The sequence below is a fragment of the Humulus lupulus genome, chromosome 2, assembly GCF_963169125.1.
Source record: "Humulus lupulus chromosome 2, drHumLupu1.1, whole genome shotgun sequence".
In the NCBI taxonomy this organism is placed as follows: Eukaryota; Viridiplantae; Streptophyta; class Magnoliopsida; order Rosales; family Cannabaceae; genus Humulus; species Humulus lupulus.
In genome coordinates this window covers 11,680,365-11,705,170 of record NC_084794.1, presented here as the reverse complement: position 1 = coordinate 11,705,170, position 24,806 = coordinate 11,680,365, and the positions used below count along the sequence as shown (strand labels likewise).

The 24,806-nt window shown below is 34.4% G+C and overlaps 2 protein-coding genes across 2 annotated transcripts in view; both read right to left on the bottom strand.

Moving 5' to 3' along the window:
- Positions 1–15,570, bottom strand: part of LOC133817285 (callose synthase 7-like) — a 76,209-nt gene extending 60,639 nt beyond the window's left edge. The window contains exons 1-4 of the mRNA XM_062249757.1: positions 15,134–15,570; positions 14,922–15,022; positions 13,247–13,362; positions 12,181–12,268 (exon numbers count right to left, since the gene is read on the bottom strand). Of these exons, the coding sequence (XP_062105741.1) occupies positions 12,181–12,268; positions 13,247–13,362; positions 14,922–14,990 (273 nt within the window). The 5' untranslated portion in view covers positions 14,991–15,022; positions 15,134–15,570. The remainder of the gene's footprint in view (positions 1–12,180; positions 12,269–13,246; positions 13,363–14,921; positions 15,023–15,133) is intronic.
- Positions 15,571–22,380: 6,810 nt separating this feature from the next.
- On the bottom strand, positions 22,381–24,423 carry LOC133813914 (uncharacterized). The gene is made up of 3 exons (XM_062246944.1): positions 23,413–24,423; positions 22,825–23,181; positions 22,381–22,773 (listed from the first exon to the last, which is right to left on the bottom strand). The coding sequence occupies exons 1-3, from the start codon at positions 24,421–24,423 to the stop codon at positions 22,381–22,383; spliced, it is 1,761 nt and encodes a 586-aa protein (XP_062102928.1).
- Positions 24,424–24,806: the final 383 nt, after the last annotated feature.

The window sequence follows — 24,806 nt, the reverse complement described above, 5'->3', positions numbered from 1 at the left end:
GGGCTGCAGCTCATGGTTCCAGGGCCGCAGCTCAGGCAGGGTTTTGAGGCCGTTTGAGTGTTTTGACCTCAAGAACTTGGTTTTAGGCCGCGGGATTGTTCCTACTACTCGGATTAGTGGGGATTGATGTTTCAGAGGCTAGATCTTGGTTCGGGAACCTGTGTTGTTCATTTTATTGATGGTGTCCCGTATTTTATTATGGCTAGGTGACCGCTAAAGGACTTAAAGGTTTATCGTTCTCAAGGGTCGTTCTTATATTAACTCTTGCTCGAATCAGAGGTAAGAAAATTGCACCCTATATATATGACATGCGTGGTTATTATTAAGGCGTGTTGAGTGTGTAAATGTGGACATGGATTGCATATTAAATTCTTAGCAGATTCTGCTTACTTGTGAATGGCACTGACTTATTAGTGGCAATGGTGTTAGTACCGTCTGTGAAGCTGTGACTTACTAGTCAAGTTCATGAACGGTACTAAGCACTGGTCGTGTATTACTGACCTAAGATTCAGGAGCAGCATAAGCATCATGAACGCAAAGCCGATGAAAGATTGGGTCTAATCGATATCTGCATTGAATGACTCATCATGAGCATTAATGCCGGACCGACCCCAAGTTCAATGAAATACTAAAAACGCTTGTCTAGTTCTATGACTAGTTATTTAGAGCTAGGGCCAGAAGGCCCAGGTGACCTTATCGTCACATAGCTAAAAGGTACAGAACCCACAGTTGTGACTCTGTGGTCACTTCCTTGGTTTACATTAGTGACTCGCTCATCGGTCACATATCTTGTTAAACCTAGTGACTCGATCACTCATTTGATAGGGTGTGGATCCCAAGTTAGTGACATTTCAACTATCACTCATCTGTATGGACTGAAAGTCCTGAATGATTATTATGATCATTGTTGATATTATATTCATGCTATATTATGTTTTCTTGCTGAGCTTTGGCTCATGGGTGCTATGTGGTGCAGGTAAAGGGAAAGAAAAGTTCACCCAGCTTTGAGTGGAGAGCTTAGGTGGCGATGTGTACATATGCGACCGCTTGACCACGACGGCCAATGAGTTCTCTGAGGAACTAGGGGGTTTACCCTATTTTTGCCGCTTAGGTCGGCGGGTTGTAAATTTCAAACTGTAATGACCATTTTAAGTTGTACATCACTTGTAAATGTTTTTATGGGCCCATGAACAGTTTTAGGTTTTAAATATATCATTTCCTTTTCATTGGTTTTCCACCTTAACCTGTTAATGACACTTAGAAGCATGTTTTAACTAAAAGACTCAGGTAACGAGTTAAATTCACGGTTCACCGATCACAGTAACTGTCCTAGCGTAACCAGGGCGTTACAGAATCCTTTGTGGTAGTTGGCACTGTGCATGGATTTTGTATGCGTATGACATCTGTATTTAGAGCTAGAGATCTATTGCAGGAGGATGCATAAAACTCCTAGCTAGTGTGGTGGATACCACTAGGTTTGTGCCAATGAGACCAAGACAGACTGAATTAGTCTGCGTGTTTCTGGATATGATTCCAAGGAATTTGTTAGGATTACTTTTACATGAAGAAATAGAATGGTGATTGGATTAATGCCAGAGATGAAATCAAGTCTAGAGCACTGTATTGAGCAGTTTCAACAAAGTTGTAAGAACTTAAGGCTCAGTTATTGGATAAGATGGTATTCTCCAAGGTGGATATCTGATCTGATGAACAAAGTATTCAAAGATTATCTGAATTAGTTTGTGACCATTTTGAACGATGTTATCGTGGTATATTCTCGGTTGGAGAATTGTCAGGGTTAAGGAATGCCTTAGAGGGCAGGAGTGTCCTTGGACAGGCATGATATTATATGTATTTTGTGGAAGAGTTTTGAGTCTTTTTACAGATCAGAATTAGTTTGCAGGTTGTTATGACACCCCAGTGACAAGGAATAGAGGTTGCATATGCATCATATTGATTAAAGGATCTTACCCCAGTGACAAGGAATAGAGGTTGTTATGACACCCCAGTAACAAGGAATAGAGGTTGCATATGCATCATATTGATTAAAGGATCTTACCAGAACTGGAGTAGAGTTTCTGGTGGGTCAGGTGGCCAGTTTTATGCTGGAGATTACTATTTCAGAGAGGCTCAAAAGAAAAACAATTAAATGAACCACTGATAGGAATATTGAGTGGAAAGTCTTAGCTGGATTAGCTAAGGATTATACAGTGTCAGGTATGAATTTATTGAGGTATAGAGATCGAATCTGGAATCCTATGGACACTGGGACTAAATGGGAGAATCTGGATAAATCTTATACTACTCTCTTATTCTCTTCATTCAGGCATCATAATAGTGTACCAGAGTTTGAAAGTTTTATGTTGATGGCATGTGATGGTGAGGGACATAGTGGCATATGTGGCAAAGTTCTTAACATGTTAGCAGGTCAAGAAAGAGTATCAGGAATCAGTAAGACTATTGCAGCCTTTGAGTATTCTATAGTGGAAATAAGAAAGCATCGCGATGGGTTTCACGGTGGGGCTGCCCAGAATAGTGGGTCAACGTGATTTGATTTAGGTCATTGTGGACCAGTGTTTAAAGTGAGTTCATTTTTATCAGTATGGACAAATAACACAATGATCAGTATTCAGATCTCTATGTGAGAGAGATAGTGCACCTTCATGAAATTCAAGGGTATCTTATCAGATGAAGACTCTATTATTATTTCCAAATTATAGAAGGACTGCAGAAAGTGGTGAATACACATTTTATTACTCTCAGACTGATGGTAAATCAGAGAGAGAGTTATCCAATTATTATTGGAAGAACATCCTATAAGATGAATGAGATATTATATCTGGATCCTGAGGTAGTTTAGGGATTATTGAAGCTATTGAAAAGGTTAGAGCCTGGATGCTTACTTCTCAAATTAAATGGAAAAGTTATATTGACTTGAGATATAGGAACATGAAGTTCCAAGAAGAAGATGGTATCTCCCTTAAAGTATCACCATGGAAATGGGTGAGGAGTTAAGCACAAGTTGAGCCCTAGATTAGTATGACAGTTTGAGTCCTGGATAGGACTGGTCAGGTTACCTTTGGTTGGGCCATAGTTTCGACTTTGACAGCTGTACACAGTGTATTTTATATTTTTATTTTGAGGGCATGGATTGAAAGGAAACTCATGAGTTGAGTTATGAGAATCTGGGGATTAAGGCTAAGTTATTCGGTTAGGAATAGCCAGTTCAGATTGTAACAGATTGAATAAGGTTCTGAGGAACAAAACTATACCTTGAGTCAAGGTAATGTTATAGAGACAGTGAGGTCGAGGGAGCGACCTGGGAACTGGAATCAGATGTGCGGAATTTATATTCCGGGCGGTTCAAATAAATTTGGAGAACGAAATTTTTGTAAGGATGGGATAATTGTAATGACCTAAATTTCCTAATAAGGTTTAAGACCTTGATTAGGAGGCTGGGAGGGCCATGAATGATTTATTATGTTATTAATGATTATATGCATGTTTATGTGAATTATATTATAATATGATGATAAATGCATGCATATGGGTCCACATTTTATGGTAAGGGCATTTTGGTAATTTGGTCGTTGAGGGCATAATTGTGTATTTCGGTGCATGTTTGTAATTAATAAATAATACCACATTATATGTGGTTTGGTTTGAGCCATTCGGCATAAGACGATCATGGAATGCAAGTTTTTGGTCGGGTCATAATGGGATTAGTTTTGGGGCTCGAGGTGAGTTTCGGGGTGATTTAAGGATTAGAACATTACCGGGAATTAAAGGGTAATGAGATATGGTTTATTAACATTTGGGAATATTGAGAATAACAGAAATTGGAGGGCGTTAATTATGATTAACGAGATAGGTGCGAAAGGTTGATTTTTCCCTTGGTGGTTGTTAAGGTTTATTTTAGACTTAAGGGCCTTTAGGTCTTTTCACCCTAAGGATTTATATCAGCCATTAAGGTTGTACAAAGTTGTAGAAAACAGAGCATCACTTTTTTCCTTCTCCCGTGCACCAGATCTCTCCATTTCTCTTTGAATTTTCAAGCTCTTTTTTAGGAATCAAATTAGGGAATCAAGCTTTTCCAAGCTAGGGTTATGCTCTACCATTGAAGAGGGTGTGTTGTGGAGATTGAGGTGAGTTTTTGGCCATTAGAACCTTAATTCTTGCTCTGTTTTTGTAGTTGAGTTTCAGCTGGTTTTTGAGTTGGAAAGTTGGGAATTTATGAGAGTTTTGGCAAGGGATGCTTGGGTTATGATGCCTAGGTTATGTGTAGATGATATTTGGGTTCAAATGGGGGTTTAAATGGTATTTGGAAGCTTTTGAATCAAGTTGGAAATGGTGGAAACGAAGGAGGGAAGAACTAGGGAGGTTCTAGCTGGTGCTAGCGCTATGGCGCCCACCTTTGGGCGCTACAGCGCTAGCCAGGCTAGAGTTGGCTCTGGTTGTAGCACCTAGGCGCTAGGGGACAGCGCTACAGCACTACTCTATTTTTCAGGGTTCCCGTTTTAGGAATTTTTAAGGGTTTTTGGCTCGGGGTTTCAATTCCTAAGGCTTAGGATCGAATCTACTCACCGTTTGGGTATAATTCGGGGTCCCAAGAGTGAGGTTAGGTCAAGACCCTTTTATTGTGGATTTCATTAATTGGAAATTGTATTTGATTATGACTAGGTGACCGCTAAGGGATTAAATGATGGATCGCTCTCAAGGGTCGTTCAATTGTCATTTCTCGCTTAAACCAAAGGTAAGAAAACTGCACCCAGTATGTGATGCATGTGATGCATGAGAAATATGTGGTTAGGGCATGCCATGAATGTTGAATATGAGATTGATCAGAGCTTGAGTCTCTGTGTTTGTGCATGATCCTAATGATGCTAGCAATTGTTAAGTAAGCATGCTGAATGCCCTACTTTTGGATGTTTGACATATGGTATACGCCTGGTAGCATTGCTTACTTGTGCGTGGCACCGACTTACTAGTCAAGTTCATCAATGGTACTGAGCACTGGTCGTGTGTTACTGACCTAAGAGTCAGGAGCGGCATAAGCGTCATGAACGCAGACCCGATAAAAGATTAGATCTAATCGACATCTGCATTGAATGTCTTATTATGAGCATTAATTCTGGACCGACCCTAAGTTCGATGAAAACTAAAAGCGCTTGCCTAGTTCTATGACTAGTTACGCAGAGCCAGGGCCAGAAGGCCAAGTCACGTGGCTAAGGGTGCGGAACCCACAGTTGTGACTCTATGGTCACTCCCTTGGTTTACATTGGTGACTTTCTTATAAGTCACATGGTTAAGGGTGTAGATCCCACAGTTGTGACTCTATGGTCACTCCCTTGGTTTACGTTGGTGGCTTGTTTATCAGTCACTTATCTTGTTTAAGCTAGTGGTTTGGTCACTTATTTGTTAAGGGAACGGAACCCACCTTAGTGACTTTTACAATTGTCACTCTTCTATTTAGGACTAAAAGTCCTGGATGATCATTGATTGATATTATATTCTTGCTAGATTGAGTTTTCTTGCTGGGCTTCGGTTCACGAGTCTATGTGGTGCAGGTAAAGGCAAAAGAAAGCTGGATCATCCTTGAGTTGGAGAGCTTAGGTGATGATGTGCATATGCGACTGCTCGACCACCACAGGCCCGAGGGTTGAAAGAGGAAATAGGGTTAAACCCTATTTTGCCGCTTAGATCGACTAGTTGTAAATATTTTCTTGTACTTAACCTTTAAATTATATTTTTGGGATCCCAATTGTTGACCACGATTTTGCCCAACGACGAGTAGACGTCAAAACTACAATGAACCTTCAAGAGAAAATACAACACAAATAATTTTGTAGTGGTTCAGCCCCAATTTATTGGTAATAGCCCAATCCACTTGGAGTTGTGATATATATATCCTACACTTAAGATCAGATGAACTTGAATCAACTTAGTTTCTTAAGTGCAAGTAGAAAAATACAGAGTTTCTCTCTCTAAATTCTCTCAGAAAATGCCCCAAGAGTGCCCCAAGTCACAGTCCCAAAGTCTCCAATCTTGAGAGTTTTTCTTAGTCTCAAAAGATCCGCCCCCAAAATAATGCCATGAGCCATTTATTTATAGGCTCATGGATCGTACAAATGCAGTCCCCTATATTCCCGATCTTTCTGTTATTCTTTCAATATTTAATTAATAAAATATAAATAAATCTAATATTACAACAATATGGCTATTATTCCGGGATATCTGAGAGATTCTCGCAGCAGTTGAGAATTATTCAGGTTGAAGTTGTTACTGAGGACATAGGCAAACACCTCTCGTCGGCAAAGCACACCTCTAGCACACTTCTGGTTTAACATGACACATCTCTGGTCTAGTATAACACATTTCTGGTCTAGCAAAACAAACTCACTGGTCGGCCAAAGCAGATGACCAGTCGGCCAAAATGATTGACTGGTCGGCCAAACACCTGACTGGTCGGACAAACACCTGACTGATCGGACAGGTACCTCACTGGTCGGTCATGACACCTGACTGGTCGGTCATGACACTTGACTAGTCAGTCAAAAATCCTTATCAGTCTGACAGAAACTCTACCAGGTCAGTCAGATCACTTTATCACAACTTAGATTCACGATTATGGCCAAATGACTCGATTAGCGGGTTTAACACTGTTTAAATGCTCACCGTAACGGTCCCTGGAGTTTAGGGCGTTACAATAGATAACATTAGTAGCAGTGGGAGTAGTTCTTCAATGGTGATTTGTTGCTCAAGGCAGGACTTATGATTAAGAAGCAAACTTGTGACATGTTCAAAAGTGATACCTTTGGATTTTACAGTTACGTTGACAACGAAGGAGTTGTAATCGACACTTAGGCCAACATGAAGATACAATACTTGGTCTCGATTAGAGACACATTCTGCAACAACAACAAGTTGGTCAGTGAGGCTTTTAACTTTGAGGATGTAGTCCATCATATGAAGGTCTCCTTTATGGATTGTTTGTAGTTGTAGGTGAAGTTGCATAATCCTAGCATTGGAGATGGACAAGTAAATTCGTAAGAGCGCAATCTAGGCAACGACACTTACGGTATGACCGAAAATCTGAGGCATTAGTTTTGGAGTGAAAGACGAGTAAAATCAACTGATAATCAAACGATCTTTCCGGCGCCAAGTGATGTATTGAGGATTGAGACCCGTAGATTATGGGTGCTATTTTTGAGATTGGCTAAATATAATGGTTAAGTGGTTTACACAATGTGGTGCAAAATACTTAACAATTTCACTCAAGTTGAAATTAAATTATGAGTTTTTGTTGTAGGCATTTATAATTGTTTTTTATGGTTCTAAAGTGATACAATGAGGTATGTAAGTATGTCCAAAAAGTTTGGAGGCATTTGGAGATGTTTTGGAGCGATGTCTAGGACAACATTTTAAAGGAATATGTGTTGCATCACCTGTTGGAGGCGATGCATCGCTCAGTGATAACTCTACAAAATAGAGTTATTTTATCACTTTTTATGTGCTAATTGTTGCTTAATTCTTGAGTTTTTAATTATTTTATTAAGTTTTAAAGTAATTTTGAATTTATTAGTCTTATCATGATTTTGTATATTTTTTTGTGTTTTTATAGTTATTTTGTTGTAGTTTAATTATTTAAATTATTGTTATTTAGTTTGAGGTAAAAAATGTTGTATTATTGAACTTAAAATGTTAAATATAAATTAAGTTATAATTAATATTTTCAAAGAATTAAATTGATTTATTTTATAGTTGAAAATATTTTATTTTATATTTTGTAGGGAATTTATGGGCTTTGAAAAGCAAAGAAAGAAAGAAAAAAATGGCATTTTTAAAAATGCCATAACCAAGCCCATGCATCAGCCTCTGCCCAGGCCCGTGCCTTCCTTCAGCAGCTGCCTTCTCCACTTGGGCCGAACCAACAGCCAGGCCCGTGCCATCTGTCTCCCAGCTGCATCACCAAGTGCCCTCCAACGCCTCCTCCCAACAAGCAACTCCCAGACCCAGCAGCTCCACATGCCAGCGAGACCCCAGCCGTTTGCCTCCACCAAAGCTCCCAGCCATCCCTTCCTCACTCAGCCAACATGCCCAGGCCCACACCCAGCTTTCCCTCAGCCCAGCCGAACCACTTCAGCAGCCATTTGGGCCAAATGCTCTAGGCCCAATTTCAATCCAAAGCTCCCCAGCCAACAGAAAGCTCATTTGCTGCCTTTTCCCCAGCCAACTGAAACACCTTCAGTCCCAATCCCAGCTGCCACCAGCCAACTTTTCCCCATTTTTGAGCCCAACAAAAACATATATTGTCCCCTTCTCCCCATTGTCCAAAAATACCAACTTTTTACCCAAACTTTTTTACACATTTTACCCCAAAACATTATCATTATACCCTATAATTTACCCTTATTTGTCATATTATTATTAATTTAATTAATTTAAATTGATTGTTTTAATATTCTCATTTTGGCTATAAATAGAGAGTTTTGAAGACCATTTGGGTGTCAATTTTGGGAAAAGGTTACCATACCACAAGTTCTACACTTTCAAAATCTCTTAATTCTCTTCATCTTTTTCTTCTTTTTGGTCATTTTTCCTATGAGTTTTTAGAGGAAAAATTTGGGGGTTCATCCTCCAAATTGTCCTATTTATGTTTGTAATTTTTTTGTTTGTAATTTCTATTCTAGTTATGAGTTTCTAATCTTTTTAAGATTATTAGGGTGATGATGAAATAATATGTAACTAGATAGTATTTATTTTGTATGTTGATTTCCCAAAGTTTATGGAATTTTCTTTTTCAAATATCTTCTTTCATCTTAAATATCATGTATTTTAGATTGTTAGCACATATTTACACTTTGCTCTTCATTAGTGCAAAAAACATAATATTCTTTGTGTAAGATGTGTCATTAAATTGTACACATCCATGCTTAGAACAAAAATATTATGTTTTGCCTTATAAATAATGTTCATTGATTTATTTGTTATTTCATTAGGTTGATTTACATTAAATACTTTGAAATTATAACTTTTGGAAAAGTGAAGAAAAATATTATCTTTTTAGAAGTAATTTGGACTTAAAATTATAAATCTATTTGGAAAATGATAGTTTGATTTATTTTAATTATCACTAAAACTTGGGAATCAATGTACTTATAAATATTATTGAACTTATATTTTGTGGATTCTAATCCTTAATAATCTTATTATACCATTTTGATTTCTAATATTAATTTATTTTTATATATTGTCTTAAATTTCTTTATTATTGTCTCTTACTAGATTTTATTGTCACAAATTCTCATCAATCTTTGGAACTAGGTTATAATTCATTAATTTTGGTTTAAAATAGTTTTCTTTTCGATTTTAGACAACTCAATTGGGTTCGACATCCTTGCTTACACGATCACTATTCTATTTGAACGATTCGTGCGCTTGCAATTTATAAATATTTAAAACATACCCGTTTTGGGTCCATCACTTAGCCTATCGAAACACGACATGCGATGCATCGCCAACACGAAAGGCGATGCAACGCCTACATAAAGGTGATGCAACGCCTACCTGCTGGCAACGCATCGCTTGTGTGTTCCGTATGTGACCGTACAATTATGTGATTTTGACTCCAAAACTTATTTTAACATGTTCTAATCTCATTGGTTAACACTAATGACATTGCCTACACTATAAATAAGGTTTATTAGAGTTGTAAAGTCTTGATCACACTTTTCAACTCTTTCTCTCTCTAGCTCTAAAATAACATTCAGTTTCTTCAAGAAACTCATCAAGCATTTCTTGACTTGTATGAGTTTCAAGGCTTGTTTAATCTCACTTCTTATTCTATGTGATGAAACTTCAAGCAACTAAGGGAAGACTTAGAATAGAGATTTTTGACAACAATATACTTATTGTGGCAAGCCTTGGTTTCCAAAACAAAGGTTGCATCTCTCTAAAACCCTAACTTTGTAAGTTTGTTATTCTATTGTGATTTACTTACTTAAATGTGATATTGTTATTATTTCATCCTTTAGTTGTGTTCATTATTGTTATTATTGATGATTAAATGTTCCTAAATTTAAATTATAATAATTTAATCATTTGTTCTTTGATTTTCAAGATTTGCATTTATACTTTGAATATGGTTATTGATTAGCATCTAGGGTTTATAATATTGCATCATTCCCATTATTTATTGTTGATTTAAGAAAGTGCAAGCCATAAATTCTCAACACTGTAGAGCAGGAGCAATGTTTGTACAATCAAGAAAATATTCTATGCCATTGGCCAGTATAACATTCTCCATCTAAGCATGCCATAAAAGAGAATTGGAGCGATCAAGTTTTACGGGAAGAGTGTGATTTAAGGCTTAAGATAGAGCCATAAATTGATGTTGTTGAAAAGTAAGAGCATAAAAATAAAGAAAAGGGAGCTGAGGATGGCAGATAAGTGGACTAAACGGGTTGAGAAAAATATTGAGAAGTGATATTATTGTCCGCCATTAGAGGAGCTCAAAGAAAGTGAGAGCATAAAGAAATTAAGGAAGAAAGACGAGGAACAAGACATAATCTTGGAGGTATGATACCATGTAAAGGAAAGTGAAAAGTAATGAAAAGAAGCTCTTGCTCACTTAATGACTAGAGAAGGTGAATGAATTTATTTGTAGAGGAAAATTTTAGAAGAGAATAAACATAATAATGTATAAGAAAAAGATTACAACTAAATGAAGGAGCAACTAACTCAAGTAGTTAATGTTTATCCCAAAAACAGACATGGTGTTATGACATATCAAAATGACACGTGGCAACAAGATTCGTTAATTTTACTAGCCTTAGTCGATTTTACTCGACCAAGAGATAAACAGTTACCCTCTCGGGATCAACTAATGAAGTTAAGGATTTATTGCTCGAAAGGTTGTTGATCAAAGACAAGCTGACTACATGAAAGCTGCTCAAAGAATATCTGGTCGAGAATTACCAAGAGCAATTCAAATGACCAGGTCAACCCGAATTTTACGAGATATTTACCTAGCTGTAATTTGAATGCATTTTTTATATTCTTTTATTACATATTCAGTTGTAAAAGACCCACATTATGCATGTAGAGCTCATTTCATACTTGTATGACCCATGGGCCACTAAACACTATAAATAGAGTCATCTCACAGTCATTATTTGGTCATGCGCACTTTACATACATAATTTTTATCAAATTGTATTCTCTCTCAGGCTGAAGAAACTTAGTTGAATCTTGTTTTTCTGATCTTGAGTATATGATTAATAAAAGTGTAAGTGAACGTAGGTTATTACAAATTCTTAGGGTCGAACCACTATAAAATTTATATGTTATTTACTTAAGTTTAGCTCTTTTATCATTTATTATCGTTTATTTGACTCAGTGTTGTTGACCAAATCAGCAGTCAACAGTTAAGATCTAATAGCCAAAGCAACTAACTAAACATTTATTTTAACATTTCATTGGTGATTCATTGATGTCTTGGAAGTACAAGAAGCAACATACAGTTTCTACATTTACAGCTGATGTAAAGTATAAGTTTATGTCAAACACCATATATGAAATTATGTGGTTAATGGCTTTGTTAAAGGAGCTGAAAATTGAACATAACTACCAATCAATCAATTTTTACTGTGACAACCAAACTGCTTTACACATAACTGCCAATCTAACATTACATGAGAGGACCAAGCAAATAAAAATTGATTGCCGTGAAGGAATAGCAACAAGGCTTGATGAAAACTATCCACATTTAATTTCAACTCAACAAAGTTTTACTACCGACTCAATTTCAGTACTTAGTGAGCAAGATTGATCAACATCCATGGTCCATATTAAGAGGGATTGCCAAGCTAAGGGAAAATGCTAGTTAAGCTAAGTTAGTAGTTAACTGTTTTCTGCAATGCTATCATTATGTTCTGGTTGTAGTTGTTTGTTACTATCTGTTACTTAATTATCAGCCTATATAATTTGTATCATCTAAGAATAAGATTCATTTTCTTGATATTTATGTGTTTGTAACAGAAATTTTATCATAATTAAAATCGTTTAAATATATATATATATTCTCAACCTATTTTATTTAACAATTCATTTTAGTGTTATTAAATTTGATTTAGAAATTTTGTATTTAAGCAAGCAAATAATACAAGATTATAATCAAACCTTCAAATCTATCAGTCGTGGGGGCACCACTGCCTTTAACACCTCATATAATATTGCTGCCGTGCGAAGATTATTACCCAACTCTCCCCTTCAATTCAACCGTTGAAGTCAACACCACAATGATTATCATAATTATCATTATTTAACAACGAAATGCATATTATATTTATACTAAAGTTCATGATTCTACAGAGTATAAAAATTTAAAAATAAAATGAATTTAATTGGAAAAACGATTAGAAAATAATTCAAATCCAACCCCTCCATCCAAACTTCCAAAGGGATGAAAAGTGTTAAAGTAAATTTTATTTTATTGTTTTATAAGGCTAGTTTAGTCTTTTTATTATAAGGGTTATTTTGGTATTTCTAATGTCATAACTCTAGTATAATAACTTTTTTTTCCGACAATGTATTAACTCTAATTTTAGAATAAAGAGCAGTAAAAAAGAACCCCAAAATATTATTATTATTATTTTCTTTTTTGAGATAAAAAAAAGAAATAATATACTTTATATTTAGGACAGTGCTAGTGTGGAGCATGGGTTTTTCCCCTATTTACAGGGACATTACTCTTTTTTTATCACGTGGAGAATTTATATTTTAAATTATTTTATATGGTGGTATGTATGGTAATTATAATAGATATTTTGTTAATTTTTAAAAAAATTTAAATAATTTATGGTGTCAAAATTGAAGATTAAAAAAATATAATTTGTACTTGTATAAAAGCAAAGATGCATCCATATAATTTATTTTTTAAACTTTAATATTGAGATAATAAATATTTAGAATTTTCTAAAAATTAATAAAATATCTATTATAACTACAATATATATTATCATATAATTCTTTTTTGTTAAAGATTCTCCATGTGAAAAATAGCGACACCCTTAATTGTGGAGACAAAACCCATATTACTGCTTTGAAATTTTCCTCTATATTATTATGGAATTGCTTTTGACTAAGAAAAAGAAGAAAATTTTCAAAATATACTGAAATTAATTGCAAAGTGAGCGAAATTAACTTAAATAATAACTTCTAAAAAAGAAATTAAATCAAGACTCACACTGTTTTCCCCTTGACTACTTGATTTCCCAAATTCACTTCAAAGAACTTGTTGTAAAATAGTAACATTTCTCTCACATCGTTTTTAGCAAGAATATTTACTGTTTCACGGTCTTCCTGCCCAGAGAGAAAAGAAGAAGAAGACAATGTTAATACATGATTAATCCTAAATTTTATATATTCATATTTACATTATTTTGAGTTCCTCCGTTTAAGTTAAATTCTATGTTGAACTCTCTATTAAAAATATGTATATATATTATTTTTTGAACCCCTTATTTTCTCAAATAGAAATAATAAAAAAAAAACACCTAAACTAGTTTTAGTAAAAATATTTTTAAATATTAATAAAATACTCTTAAACTAAAAATAAACAATTTATTTCAGAAAAATAATAAATTAAAATTCTTAATATCAAAATGCAAATTCATTAAAAAAACTTCAGAAAAAGTGAAAATTTTATTAAACTTTCTGAAAACTACATTTTAAAAAAGGTATTGTTATTCACATACTATTGTTTTCTCTTCTCACCCCCTTTTTCTAATTGCACACTCCATAAAATTTTAAATTATAATTTTTTTTCATACCTCTCTTAAATTTTCAATAAGTAACCAAATTAATTCGTTAAGTAAAAATATTAAAAAAATACATCTTTCTCCACCCCTCTACATTATTGTTTATTAATTTTCTTATCTAATATATAATTATCTATATAATCTCAACTAAAATTATAATAATACTGTAGAGAATAATAAAACATTAATTATAATTAGCTAGGTAAAAATAGTCCAACTTTACAATAAACTCAAATATTAAAAATTATTTTAAAAAAATATATACCAATCGAAAAAGCCTTAAAGATCACAATTTTCTACATTTATATTTCGTTCACCTATTTATATTTTGTACAATTTTAATTTTTTTTTAATGTTTATACTAAAGGTGTTGAAAGAGGGTGTATTAAGAAATGAAGTTTATGGTTTAAAATTATATAAGGATTTCTATGTCAATTTACACAAGGGATTATACTATTTTGAACATTATATTTTATCTTATTACTTATTTGAACTCTATATTTTGATAAATTACTTTTTAGACTTTATATTTTATAAAATAATTCAAATAAAACTATCTAAGAGATATTAAAATATTTAAAAAAAATAGGGGCACCCTAGCTTTCAAATAAGACCTCATTTGGTAATTATTAAATATAGATGGGTATCCTTATAAAAAATAGTATTTTGATAAGTAAAATAAGGTAAACTTAGTAGTGGGGGTATAGTAATAAAATTTTGGGTGCAAATATAATGCCCCTTAAACTATTTTGGACATTCTCTTTATTTTTAATACTAGATTGAACCTTCAGTTTTACACAATCACAAACAATACTATTTGTTTTGTAAATTGGTAAAAAAAAATTAGATTCTGAACTCAAATTTGATTAGAATAAAACTAAAAGTTAGTTTGGATTTTCGTCACCGATTCTATGTTGGACTCAATTTGTGGGAGGAAAAAAAAAATAAAAGGTGAAAAGTAAAAGTCGTCTAAACTGTTGAAATGGTTGTAGTGCGAGTATCATTATTTTTATTCCCTAAATTGTATAAATTTTTATTTATTTTACATAAAATTAATTAGCAGACAATAATTGAAAGGTGCAATAATTAATATGTTCTCACCCATTCCAATCTGTGAAAAAGATACACCTTAAACTGAGAAACACCACGTCCACTTGAAGATGGATCCATCTTGTGAGCCTTCTAAAATGCGTAAAAACGACCTAATAATTATTTTAAAAAGCATACACAAAATCCTCATATAAATTTAATCAATTGTTCAAATGAAAAGTTAAAAATGAAATATGTAGATATATTGTAAGAAAAGAAGATACAGATGTAAGCGACTCTGGGATTGACACGTTGGATTTGATTGGCGACGCGGAGAATGGGTGCAATTGCAGCGTCTAGTGAGGAGGGAACGAGCTCACTGTCAACAGCAGCCGACTCTATTCCATCGTCCAATTCCACATATGATCGCCTGGTTATCCTCCTCGACATAGACCTCCTCGACATAGACATTATATATTGTGGAATTAATTGCTTATGATGATTCTGTTATTTCTATTCATTGTAATCACTTTTCTCGATCGAGATCGCCATTATATATATTCTGTTGTGATCATAAACCAAGATTTCGATCTGTCATTATATACATTTATCTTCCATGCATATGTAGTAAGTCATGGAACTCTCTTGATTTCTTTTTCTTTTTCTTTTACTTTTACTTTTTCTTTCCCTTTTTCTTTTTCCTTTTTTTATAATATTGTGTCATATGAGGCAATATATTTCTCTATAACAAGTAAATAATAATATTTTTAACTTTAAGATTGGGATTCTAACAAATATTTTAAATAATTAACTTCATCTTTATTCGAACCTTGTCAACAAAACAAAACTTCATCTTTAATTATTATTTTTTAAATGGAACTTCATCTTTATTCGGATACATAATTTGGAACTATTATTATTCTATTGTAGAACATCGGCTCTCACTTTGGCACACGACACTTCAAATTGGTGATGCCCCATAGTGTAGTGTTGTTGTTAAGATTTATTTATTTCAAAATTAGAGTGAAGGAACACTCTTATAAATATACTTGTATTTCCTTTTTTTTTTTTTTGCAGAATTACATCATTTAATTTTAAGTATTATTTGCTACCGTACTAACTTAAACATATTTAGTTTAATTATTACTAAAATATTATCATTTATTTTACAAATTATTATATAAAATACATTAAATACAATTTTGATCAAATTTATTTTTAATATTATATTAAGATATTTTAATTTTGATTACATAATATATATTTTATTAAACCTCTCCTTATATTAATTTTTTTTTTTAATTTTTTGCAATATATAAGGAGAGTTATAATAAAGTATAGGGTTTTTTTTTCTTACATATACTAATACTTACTAAAATTTACAATTATACTGCTACTCAAATATTTTAACTAACGCGGAGTGAGTGAAAGAAGAAAAATGTTTTCATTGATCTGAATTGACTAATATACAATCTAATAACTAAGGCTTATATATAACAAAGTAATAAGCTAAAAGAAAATAAAGATCCTAACTAACTAGTGAAGGTCGGCATAAAACCAATAATATCGTAACAAACTAATAAATAAAAATAACAAAAGGGAAATACAGTGAGATACAAGAGACCTGTGTTAGATTAAATATTAATTTAGATGCATAACAATTTTAATGTGGAATAAACAGATTGTTATAAAATTTAAATAATCGAATATATGTACCTCCAGTCATTGCTATTGATAATCTCGATTTACAACTCTAGATATACAAAAGAAAAGAAGAAAAATTAGAACGAGTATTCGGGCTTCCAAGCTCTCACTAACTCTTTTAGATGGAGTTATTAAAAGACAGAATATTGAGTAGTGAGTTTGTGGACCTGTACTCTATATTTATAGAGTGAGTTATTCCATAAGAGTAACAAATAATATTGACTATTAATTAACATATTTGTCAATATATAAATTATTGACTTTGATATATTAAATAAATTAGTTGTAACAAATTAATTTTATATACCATATAAATAAATATTTTAACATTCTCCTACTTGGTCAACATTTAAATTAATGTATTAGTTAAGCTCAACGATTATCCCTGTTAAATAATAAACACATGAATCATGGCGATAGGTCCTCTTTTTATGGCGAGTATTATATTCCATGTATTACAATATATTTATTATATAACAATGTAATTTATGTGGCTATGTACTTAAATGAATAAACCCTGTATTTATTCAGGTCCTATGAAGATAAAATTTTATTAAATAAAATTAAAATGTGCATAAAGAAAACATCAAAATAAGAATTTCATTGATAATAACTTCAGTTTGTACAATAAATTTACATAAGGGAACCAAGTCCCATGTTCACTACATGATCCTTGAATTTATGAGGTGGTAAGCCTTTCGTCATAGGATCAACAATGATCAATTCACACTACTACAAAAAAGGATTTTTAGGACTCGCGGGGCGCGAGTCCTCTATTTGAGAGCCTTAAAAACTAAGGTTTTTTAGGACTCGCGTTGCAAGTCCTAAAAGAGTTGCGAGTCCTAAAAAATCTAGTGCGAGTCCTAAAAAATCTGGTTGAGTGCCTTTAATTAAGTTTTTAGGATTCGCATTGCGAGTCCTAAAAAATCTGATTGAGTGCTTTAAGTAATTTTTTAGGACACGTTTTTGTTGCGAATTTTTACTATTGCGCAAGTATACGCAATCGAATAAACAAGTAATAGTAGTGGAAATATAGTATCGTTCCGTCAGGGAATTGATCTAATAATTACCAATAGCAAACTTTTATTTCTATTTGACTAATGAAAATTTAGTGACAATTAACAATAAACTAGCAAAGCAAGATTTAATTAACAAAATTTAATATAAGCGAAATATTAGAGTATTCTAATTTCATCAACCTTCAATTATATTCAATCAATAATACAACTAATATGTTTCTTTGATCTATGGTTATAGCAAGTTTACTATTGACAATTCTATTCTTTCTCAAGATATAAAATATTCAGTTTATCTGTGAATTTTCTACATGTCTGTGATAAATTCTACACATAAACCGCATTAAGGACAAAAACGTAATTGCTACACAAACCAATTTGATACTTTCGTTCTAAATTGAAATCTATGTCTATTGTCTAAAGCTATTCCAATTCTCACTTTTCAGATATTGAATTAAAACCAATAATCATGCAACAGATGGCCAATCAATTACATGCATTAAATATAAGAACAATAGATAACCATAAATTCAAAGATTCATAGAAATTGCATTAAAGATGAATAGAATATCCAGTGACTACATTAAAATACTCTAAAATAAAAATTTAGTTCATAATATTAAACTTCATCACACAATCTAAAATTCAAAAGCATAAATAAACACAAAAAAAATAAATGTGGATTCTTCGCTGTTTCTTTCTCTCTGCCGTCAGAATGCTTCCTCCTTTCTGTCCTTTTCGATCTTCTTTTTATTCTTTTTATCAAAAATCCAAAAACCTACGAATTTACATAATAATTTCCAAAAATGCCCTTATGCCGATATATCGCCTAAGGTGCTGCGATATATCGCCTGGTGTATGTTCTCGATAAAAACGCAAGTTTCTGATGTCGTTTCTGCAAAGCCAAAAATTGAAACTGCTCCTTGTGCCGATATATCGCCCAAGGCAGGCGATATATCTCCTGTACCGAATTTCCCAAATGTTCACCAATTCTGACTACTCAAACAAATATTTATCAACATTCTCGAACAAATCATAATTATTACGACACACTGTACAGGTTCACCAAACAGATTAAATAGAAACTTTCTCTTGAGAAAAACAACCAAATCAATCTGAAAATGTTATAAATAAGCGTATATTTTGTACGCTTATCACACCCCCAAACTTGACTGGTTGCTTGTCCTCAAGCAAACAAAAGAAAGAACAAAGAAACAATCCAAAACTAAAAAAACTATTGGATGACTTAACTTCACAGAAAAATTTAAACTTAGACTAGGGGCATAAATTTTCTCAAAAATTCCAATTCTTCTTCAATCGCTCAACCAATGCTTCAGATCATGTGACTAGAATTTCAACATATCAATAATTTCTCCAAATGTTGTCATTCATGCAAATACATACTTCATTTAACAACTGTCGTACAAAACATAATTTTACAAGTATCAACATTCATTCATACCACAAACCCATCAAAATTCACCATAAGCTTACTCAATTAACTTGTCTCCACTAATATAAAATCTGTATCAAGTAGATCAAAAGGACTTTGATAGGCTCATAACATTAGGCTTAGGTAAAGGTAGATAAATAGTCATTTAGGCTCAAAATTACCATAAGCATATAAACCTTGAAACCAGCCAAATTTCTCTTCACACACCAAAAATCACCCTTTTATACAATTAGAGAGAGAGATTACATACTTTCATCATTTTCTTCTTTCTCTTTTTTTTTATATCATTTTTTTCTAGACTTATCACTTTTTTTTTTCAAATCACACTCCCCCAAACTTAATATTTTCTATATGTATATAATCAAGGAGTGTGACAAAGTGATTTTTTTTTTCATAATCTCAAAAACTTCTCTCTCTATTCTTTTTGTACAATCATACTACATTCAAATCATACCAATACCTCACTATTTTCCATTATTCTTTCCCACAAATTATATGCTTATGATAACAAAGGAAAAGGAAAAAAATAATGAAGTTAAGAAATTTAGGCTCAAATAGTATAATCAATAACAAAAACCAAAGTTTAAGGCTCAAAAAGGGTAACTAAGGATAAATTTTCATGGGTTAGTTGGAAAGGCTCAAACGTTTACCAAAGAAAATTGCCTAAATCATCTCTACTGAATACTTCATTTAGCATTTCTTCTGAACAAATTAACTGAGCAAGTTCTAGCTTATTTCAACATCCACCATACATACCAATTCCCACAATACTTATACACTTATATAATGTAAAGCATAAATTAAATAAAACACATATAATACACAAATGACAATACTCAGATCAATTATCAACAGATTAAGCACACAGTCTACATATCCAAAGCATCAGTCTAACAACATCAAAGAATTAGTATAATTCATCATTGAAGCCCCACCTGTCTTAGTCAATAATAGTTTCGTACAGTCATCCAACATTAAAAATAGAAATAAAATTAAAAAAAAAATCAAAAGGAAAGTAAATAGTCCCCCAAACTTAAAATAAACAGTGCCCTCATTGTTTCACAAAATCCAAAGGACCTGAACTAAAAGAAAAAAAATAAAATAATAAAATAAAATAAACTAAAAAAAAAAAACCTGACAACCGAACAGTTACTCTTCATCGTTAGAATCTGGAGGCGACTGATATGGCTGGCGCAATTCTGGAGGACATTGTGAAATATCATTGAATCCTGTATAGCGCGCAAATGCCCCACAAAAATCAGCCATGTAATTCGTCATGTGGAATTAACGATCTTGAATATCCGCCTGACCATGCAACAACAGCTATTGTTGTCTCTTCAACTCTTCAATATCTTGTTGCATGGTGCTATACTGCCGAGAACTAGAGCCTTCAGTAGCTCTAGACGTGGATGGTTTTCGCCCCTTTCTCTTCGGCCGAGTGGACTCAGGTTGTTCATCGGTCGGTGGCAAGGACAGCAGACTCGGGTCGACAGGCTCGTATCCCAAACCAGTGGGTCGAGGAACACCTCCATAATTCTCATCTTGATGCAACACTGACTGATGACTAATTATTGGAGACTGTTCACAGACTTCATTAACATTCGTTGGCACTCCCTGATCCTTACATAAACTGGTAATTAATGAAGCATGTCCATGACCACCAGATGTGGCCCCTCGCGCAATATAACTTATACTCTCTGCGATAAGCCGCCCAACATTGATCGACTTGTCCGAACAAATACAATATAGCAAGTAGAGACGTTCAGTAGTCACTTCCATTTGTTGAGTGGAAGGCATGAGAGTACTAATAACGAACCTGTTCCAAAGCCTCCCATACGGACTCAAACAGGTGGCCCTGATAGATCGCGGAGTAACCATGTCACTCCCCATTTTGTAAGTAGAGTCGGGCTTCGTCATTTCCTTTAAGAGCAAATCATAATCCTTTTCAGCTGCTCCTGCGCGATAATCGTCATCCCATGGATCATTGAGGCCGTAGAACCTGTTTATTACTTGCGGAGAGTAGCAAACCTTTTTACCCCGAACTAACATTGTGTGATCATCCCTCTCCACAAAAGCATTAGCGTAAAATTCTCTTACCAAACTGATATTAGCCAAAAGTTTTGGCTCACACAACTGCTACCAATTTCTATTTATAATCATCTGTGGGAGTATGCCATCCAATTCACTCGGCCTAAAGTGAGACTCCACAATCACTGTTTTATTTTTAACTATCCATTCCTCGAATTTATTTTGAGCAGTGGGGTTAACAAAGGTATGAGGAATGGTTACATTGGCTCGTTGGACTGTGGACATGGTCTTCGCTTTCTTGGGAGCCATAGAGTAGTTGAATCACAAAAACACAATTAAGAATCGCTGAACACACTAACAACCCCAAATCAACTCAGAAACACACAAGAATGTCCAAAATATTCCAAAACCGTTCACTGAGTACTTTTATCGAACACCTAGTGTGCAATCGTGAAAAAGTGGGCAACAATACTCAATGAACCCCACAATCTATCCCAACTGTGTAGAATATGCTCCCAAGATAATAACAACAGTACACACAAGCCAATCTTGCAATAGATTCTAAAATTTCGTCTAATGCCCAACACAAAATCTAAGTTCTCAAACTCCTCAATATATCTTTAAGCACATAAAAACTCAGCAAAGTACCTTGAAAACTTGAAGATGATGATGATAGTGGTGGTGAATCACAGCAATAGTCGGCCCCTTATGCTTGATGATGGTAGGATACTTGAGAGAGAAAGTTGTTTCAGAGGAAAAATGAGTGAAATTTGGGAAGGATTTGAAAGAGGGTTCGGTTCTGGAAGATGGGGATGATCGAATTTGGGGTATATTTGAGGGAAAATAACTGAGATGAAGTGATCATGTGCTCCCCACGTGCCTTTTTTTTTTCAAAAATTTCGACCAGGCGATATATCGCCTATATGTGGCGATATATCGCCACATGTTGTATACGAAATCGGCGTCTCTGACTTGTATGGCAATATTTCGCCACTTGCACTGTCGATATGTCGCCTCCCCATTCACTAGTGCTGATATATCGCCATTGGTAGGCGATATATCTCCTGGGCACGTGAAAAAATTCCAACTGAAAACAAAAAATCCCATCATTCTGTTGTCCAGGCGATATATCGCCTAAACACTGTTCAAAATTATCAACTTTTTTTAACATTTTTTTTTCACGTTTTTTACGGCTTTACTTTACTAAAAGAAATAAAAAGAAAAATATAATGTTCAACAGAAACAGACAAAAATAAAATACAAAATAATGAGGTGCCTCTCAAAAGCGATGTCGTTAACGTCATTTAGCCAGACACTGCTTTTCTTGCCTTCAAGAATCCACCAGTGTAATATTGACCTTCTTTTCAATTTCGCCTCCATAGTAATGCTTCACCCGCTGTCCATTAACTTTAAACGGCGAAGAATCACCTTGTTGAATCTCCAAAGCCCCGTATGGAAACACTTTTGTAACATTGAATGGCCCCAACCATCGAGACTTTAATTTTCCTGGAAATAACTTGAGACGGGAATTGAATAACAGCACCTTATCGCCCACTTGAAAAGTCCGATTGACAATATTATTGTCATGCCATTTCTTTGTCTTCTCTTTGTAGATTCTTGCATTCTCGTAGGAATCATGACACAATTCATCTAGCTCATTCAGTTGAGCTAACCTTAATGCTTTTGAAGCGGCCGGATTGAAATTCAACTTCTTTAACGCCCACTATGCCCTATGCTCCAATTCAAATGGCAAGTGACAAGCTTTACCATATACAAGACGGTAGGGAGAAGTACCAATTGGCGTTTTAAAAGCCGTCCGATAAGCCCACAACGCATCATCAAGCTTATTCGACCAATCCTTTCTATTAACTTGCACCGTCTTTTCTAAAATCAGCTTAATCTCATGATTTGACACTTCCGCTTGCCCATTTGACTGCGGATGATATCCCAATGCCTTCTTATGTTTAATTCCGTACTTCTCCATTATGGAATCAAAAGTCTTATTGGCAAAATAAGTCCCTTCATCACTTATAATCGCTCGAGGTGTGCCAAAACGAGAGAAAATATTCTTTTTCAGAAACTTGACTACCACCTGAGCATCATTAGTTGAAGTAGCAACTGCTTCAACCCACTTACTTACATAATCCACCGCCAATAAAATATACAAATTATCGAACGACGGTGGGTAGGGTCCCATAAAGTCAATACCCCAAACATCGAATAATTCAACCTCCAATATATTAGTGAGAGGCATTTCATGACGTCTTGAGATATTACCTACCCTTTGACAACGATCACACCGTTTCACATAGTCATAGCTGTCTTTATACAGAGTAGGTCAATAAAATCCACATTCAAGGACCTTTGCAGCAGTCCTTGCTCCCCCAAAATGTCCACTAGTAGGCGATGCATGGCAATGAAACAAGATGTCCTTCATTTCTCTTTCAGGCACACATCTTCTGATAATCAAATCCGGACATTGTTTAAATAAGAAAGGATCATCCCAGTAGTAGTTCTTCACATCATGATGAAACTTTTTCAATCTCTGCCCTACAAATTCTGATGGCACTACGTTGGCTGCCAAATAATTCACATAATCCGCAAACCATGGCACCCACTCATCCTCCACTGCAAATAATTGTTCATCTGGGAAACTCTCATTAATCTCTCCTGCAGCAAGTTCTGACTTATCCCCCAACTCAAGTCTTGATAAGTGATCCGCCACCAAATTCTCTGTACCCTTCTTATCCCGAACCTCCATATCAAACTCTTGTAAAAGAAGTAACCAACGAATAAGTCTGGGTTTAGCATATTTCTTAGCAATAAGATGCCTGATTGCTGAGTGATCAGTATACACAATAACTTTGTTCCCCATCAAATACGGCCTGAATTTATCGAATGCATATACAATGGCAAGAAGCTCTTTCTCAGTGGTGGCATAATTCAACTGAGCGCCATTTAGTGTTCTGCTGGCATAATAAATAGTCTGAAATACTTTGTCAACACGCTGCCCCAGAACCACACCCACTGCAAAATCACTTGCGTCGCACATTAACTCAAATGGCTGGTCCCAATCCGGTGAAATTACTATAGGTGCCGACACCAATTTCTGCTTCAGTATCCTGAAAGCTTCAAGACACTTCTCATCAAACTCAAATGGCACCCCATTCATCAACAATGCCGAGAGTGGCTTAGAAATCCTGGAGAAGTCCTTTATAAATCTTCTGTAAAACCTCGCATGACTAAGGAAACTTCTCACTCCCTTAACTGAAACTGGAGGCGGCAAATTCTCGATAGTAGTAATCTTAGCCCTATCAACCTCAATACCATTCTTAGACACCTTATGCCCAAGTACTATGCCTTCATTTACCATGAAATGTCATTTTTCCCAATTCAAGACTAGATTCGCCTCTTCACATCTTCTCAGCACAGCCTCCAAATTCATTAAACAATTGTCAAAAGAAGACCCCATCACAGAGAAATCATCCATAAAGATCTCAATGCTCCATTCCACCATATCAGAGAAAATAGCCATCATACACCGTTGAAAAGTGGCAGGGGCATTGCACAGACCAAACGGCATACGACGAAATGCAAAAGTACCATATGGGTAGGTGAAAGTCGTCTTTTCTTGATCCTCAGGCGCGATGGCTATTTGATGGTACCCTGAATAGCCATCCAGAAAACATCAATACTGATGTCCAGCCAATCTATCTAACATCTGATCAAGGAAAGGCAGTGGAAAGTGATCTTTTC

What these genes read in the sequence shown, in the direction of transcription:
- LOC133813914 (XM_062246944.1), bottom strand. Translation starts at nt 24,423, where the DNA reads ATGGTAAATGAAGGCATAGTACTTGGGCATAAGGTGTCTAAGAATGGT. An exon ending in GAGCAAGGACTGCTGCAAAG is followed by an intron (nt 23,182 to 23,412) that starts GTCCTTGAATGT and finishes TATGTAAGTAAG; the next exon opens with TGGGTTGAAGCAGTTGCTAC. An exon ending in GTACTTCTCCCTACCGTCTT is followed by an intron (nt 22,774 to 22,824) that starts GTATATGGTAAA and finishes CATAGGGCATAG; the next exon opens with TGGGCGTTAAAGAAGTTGAA.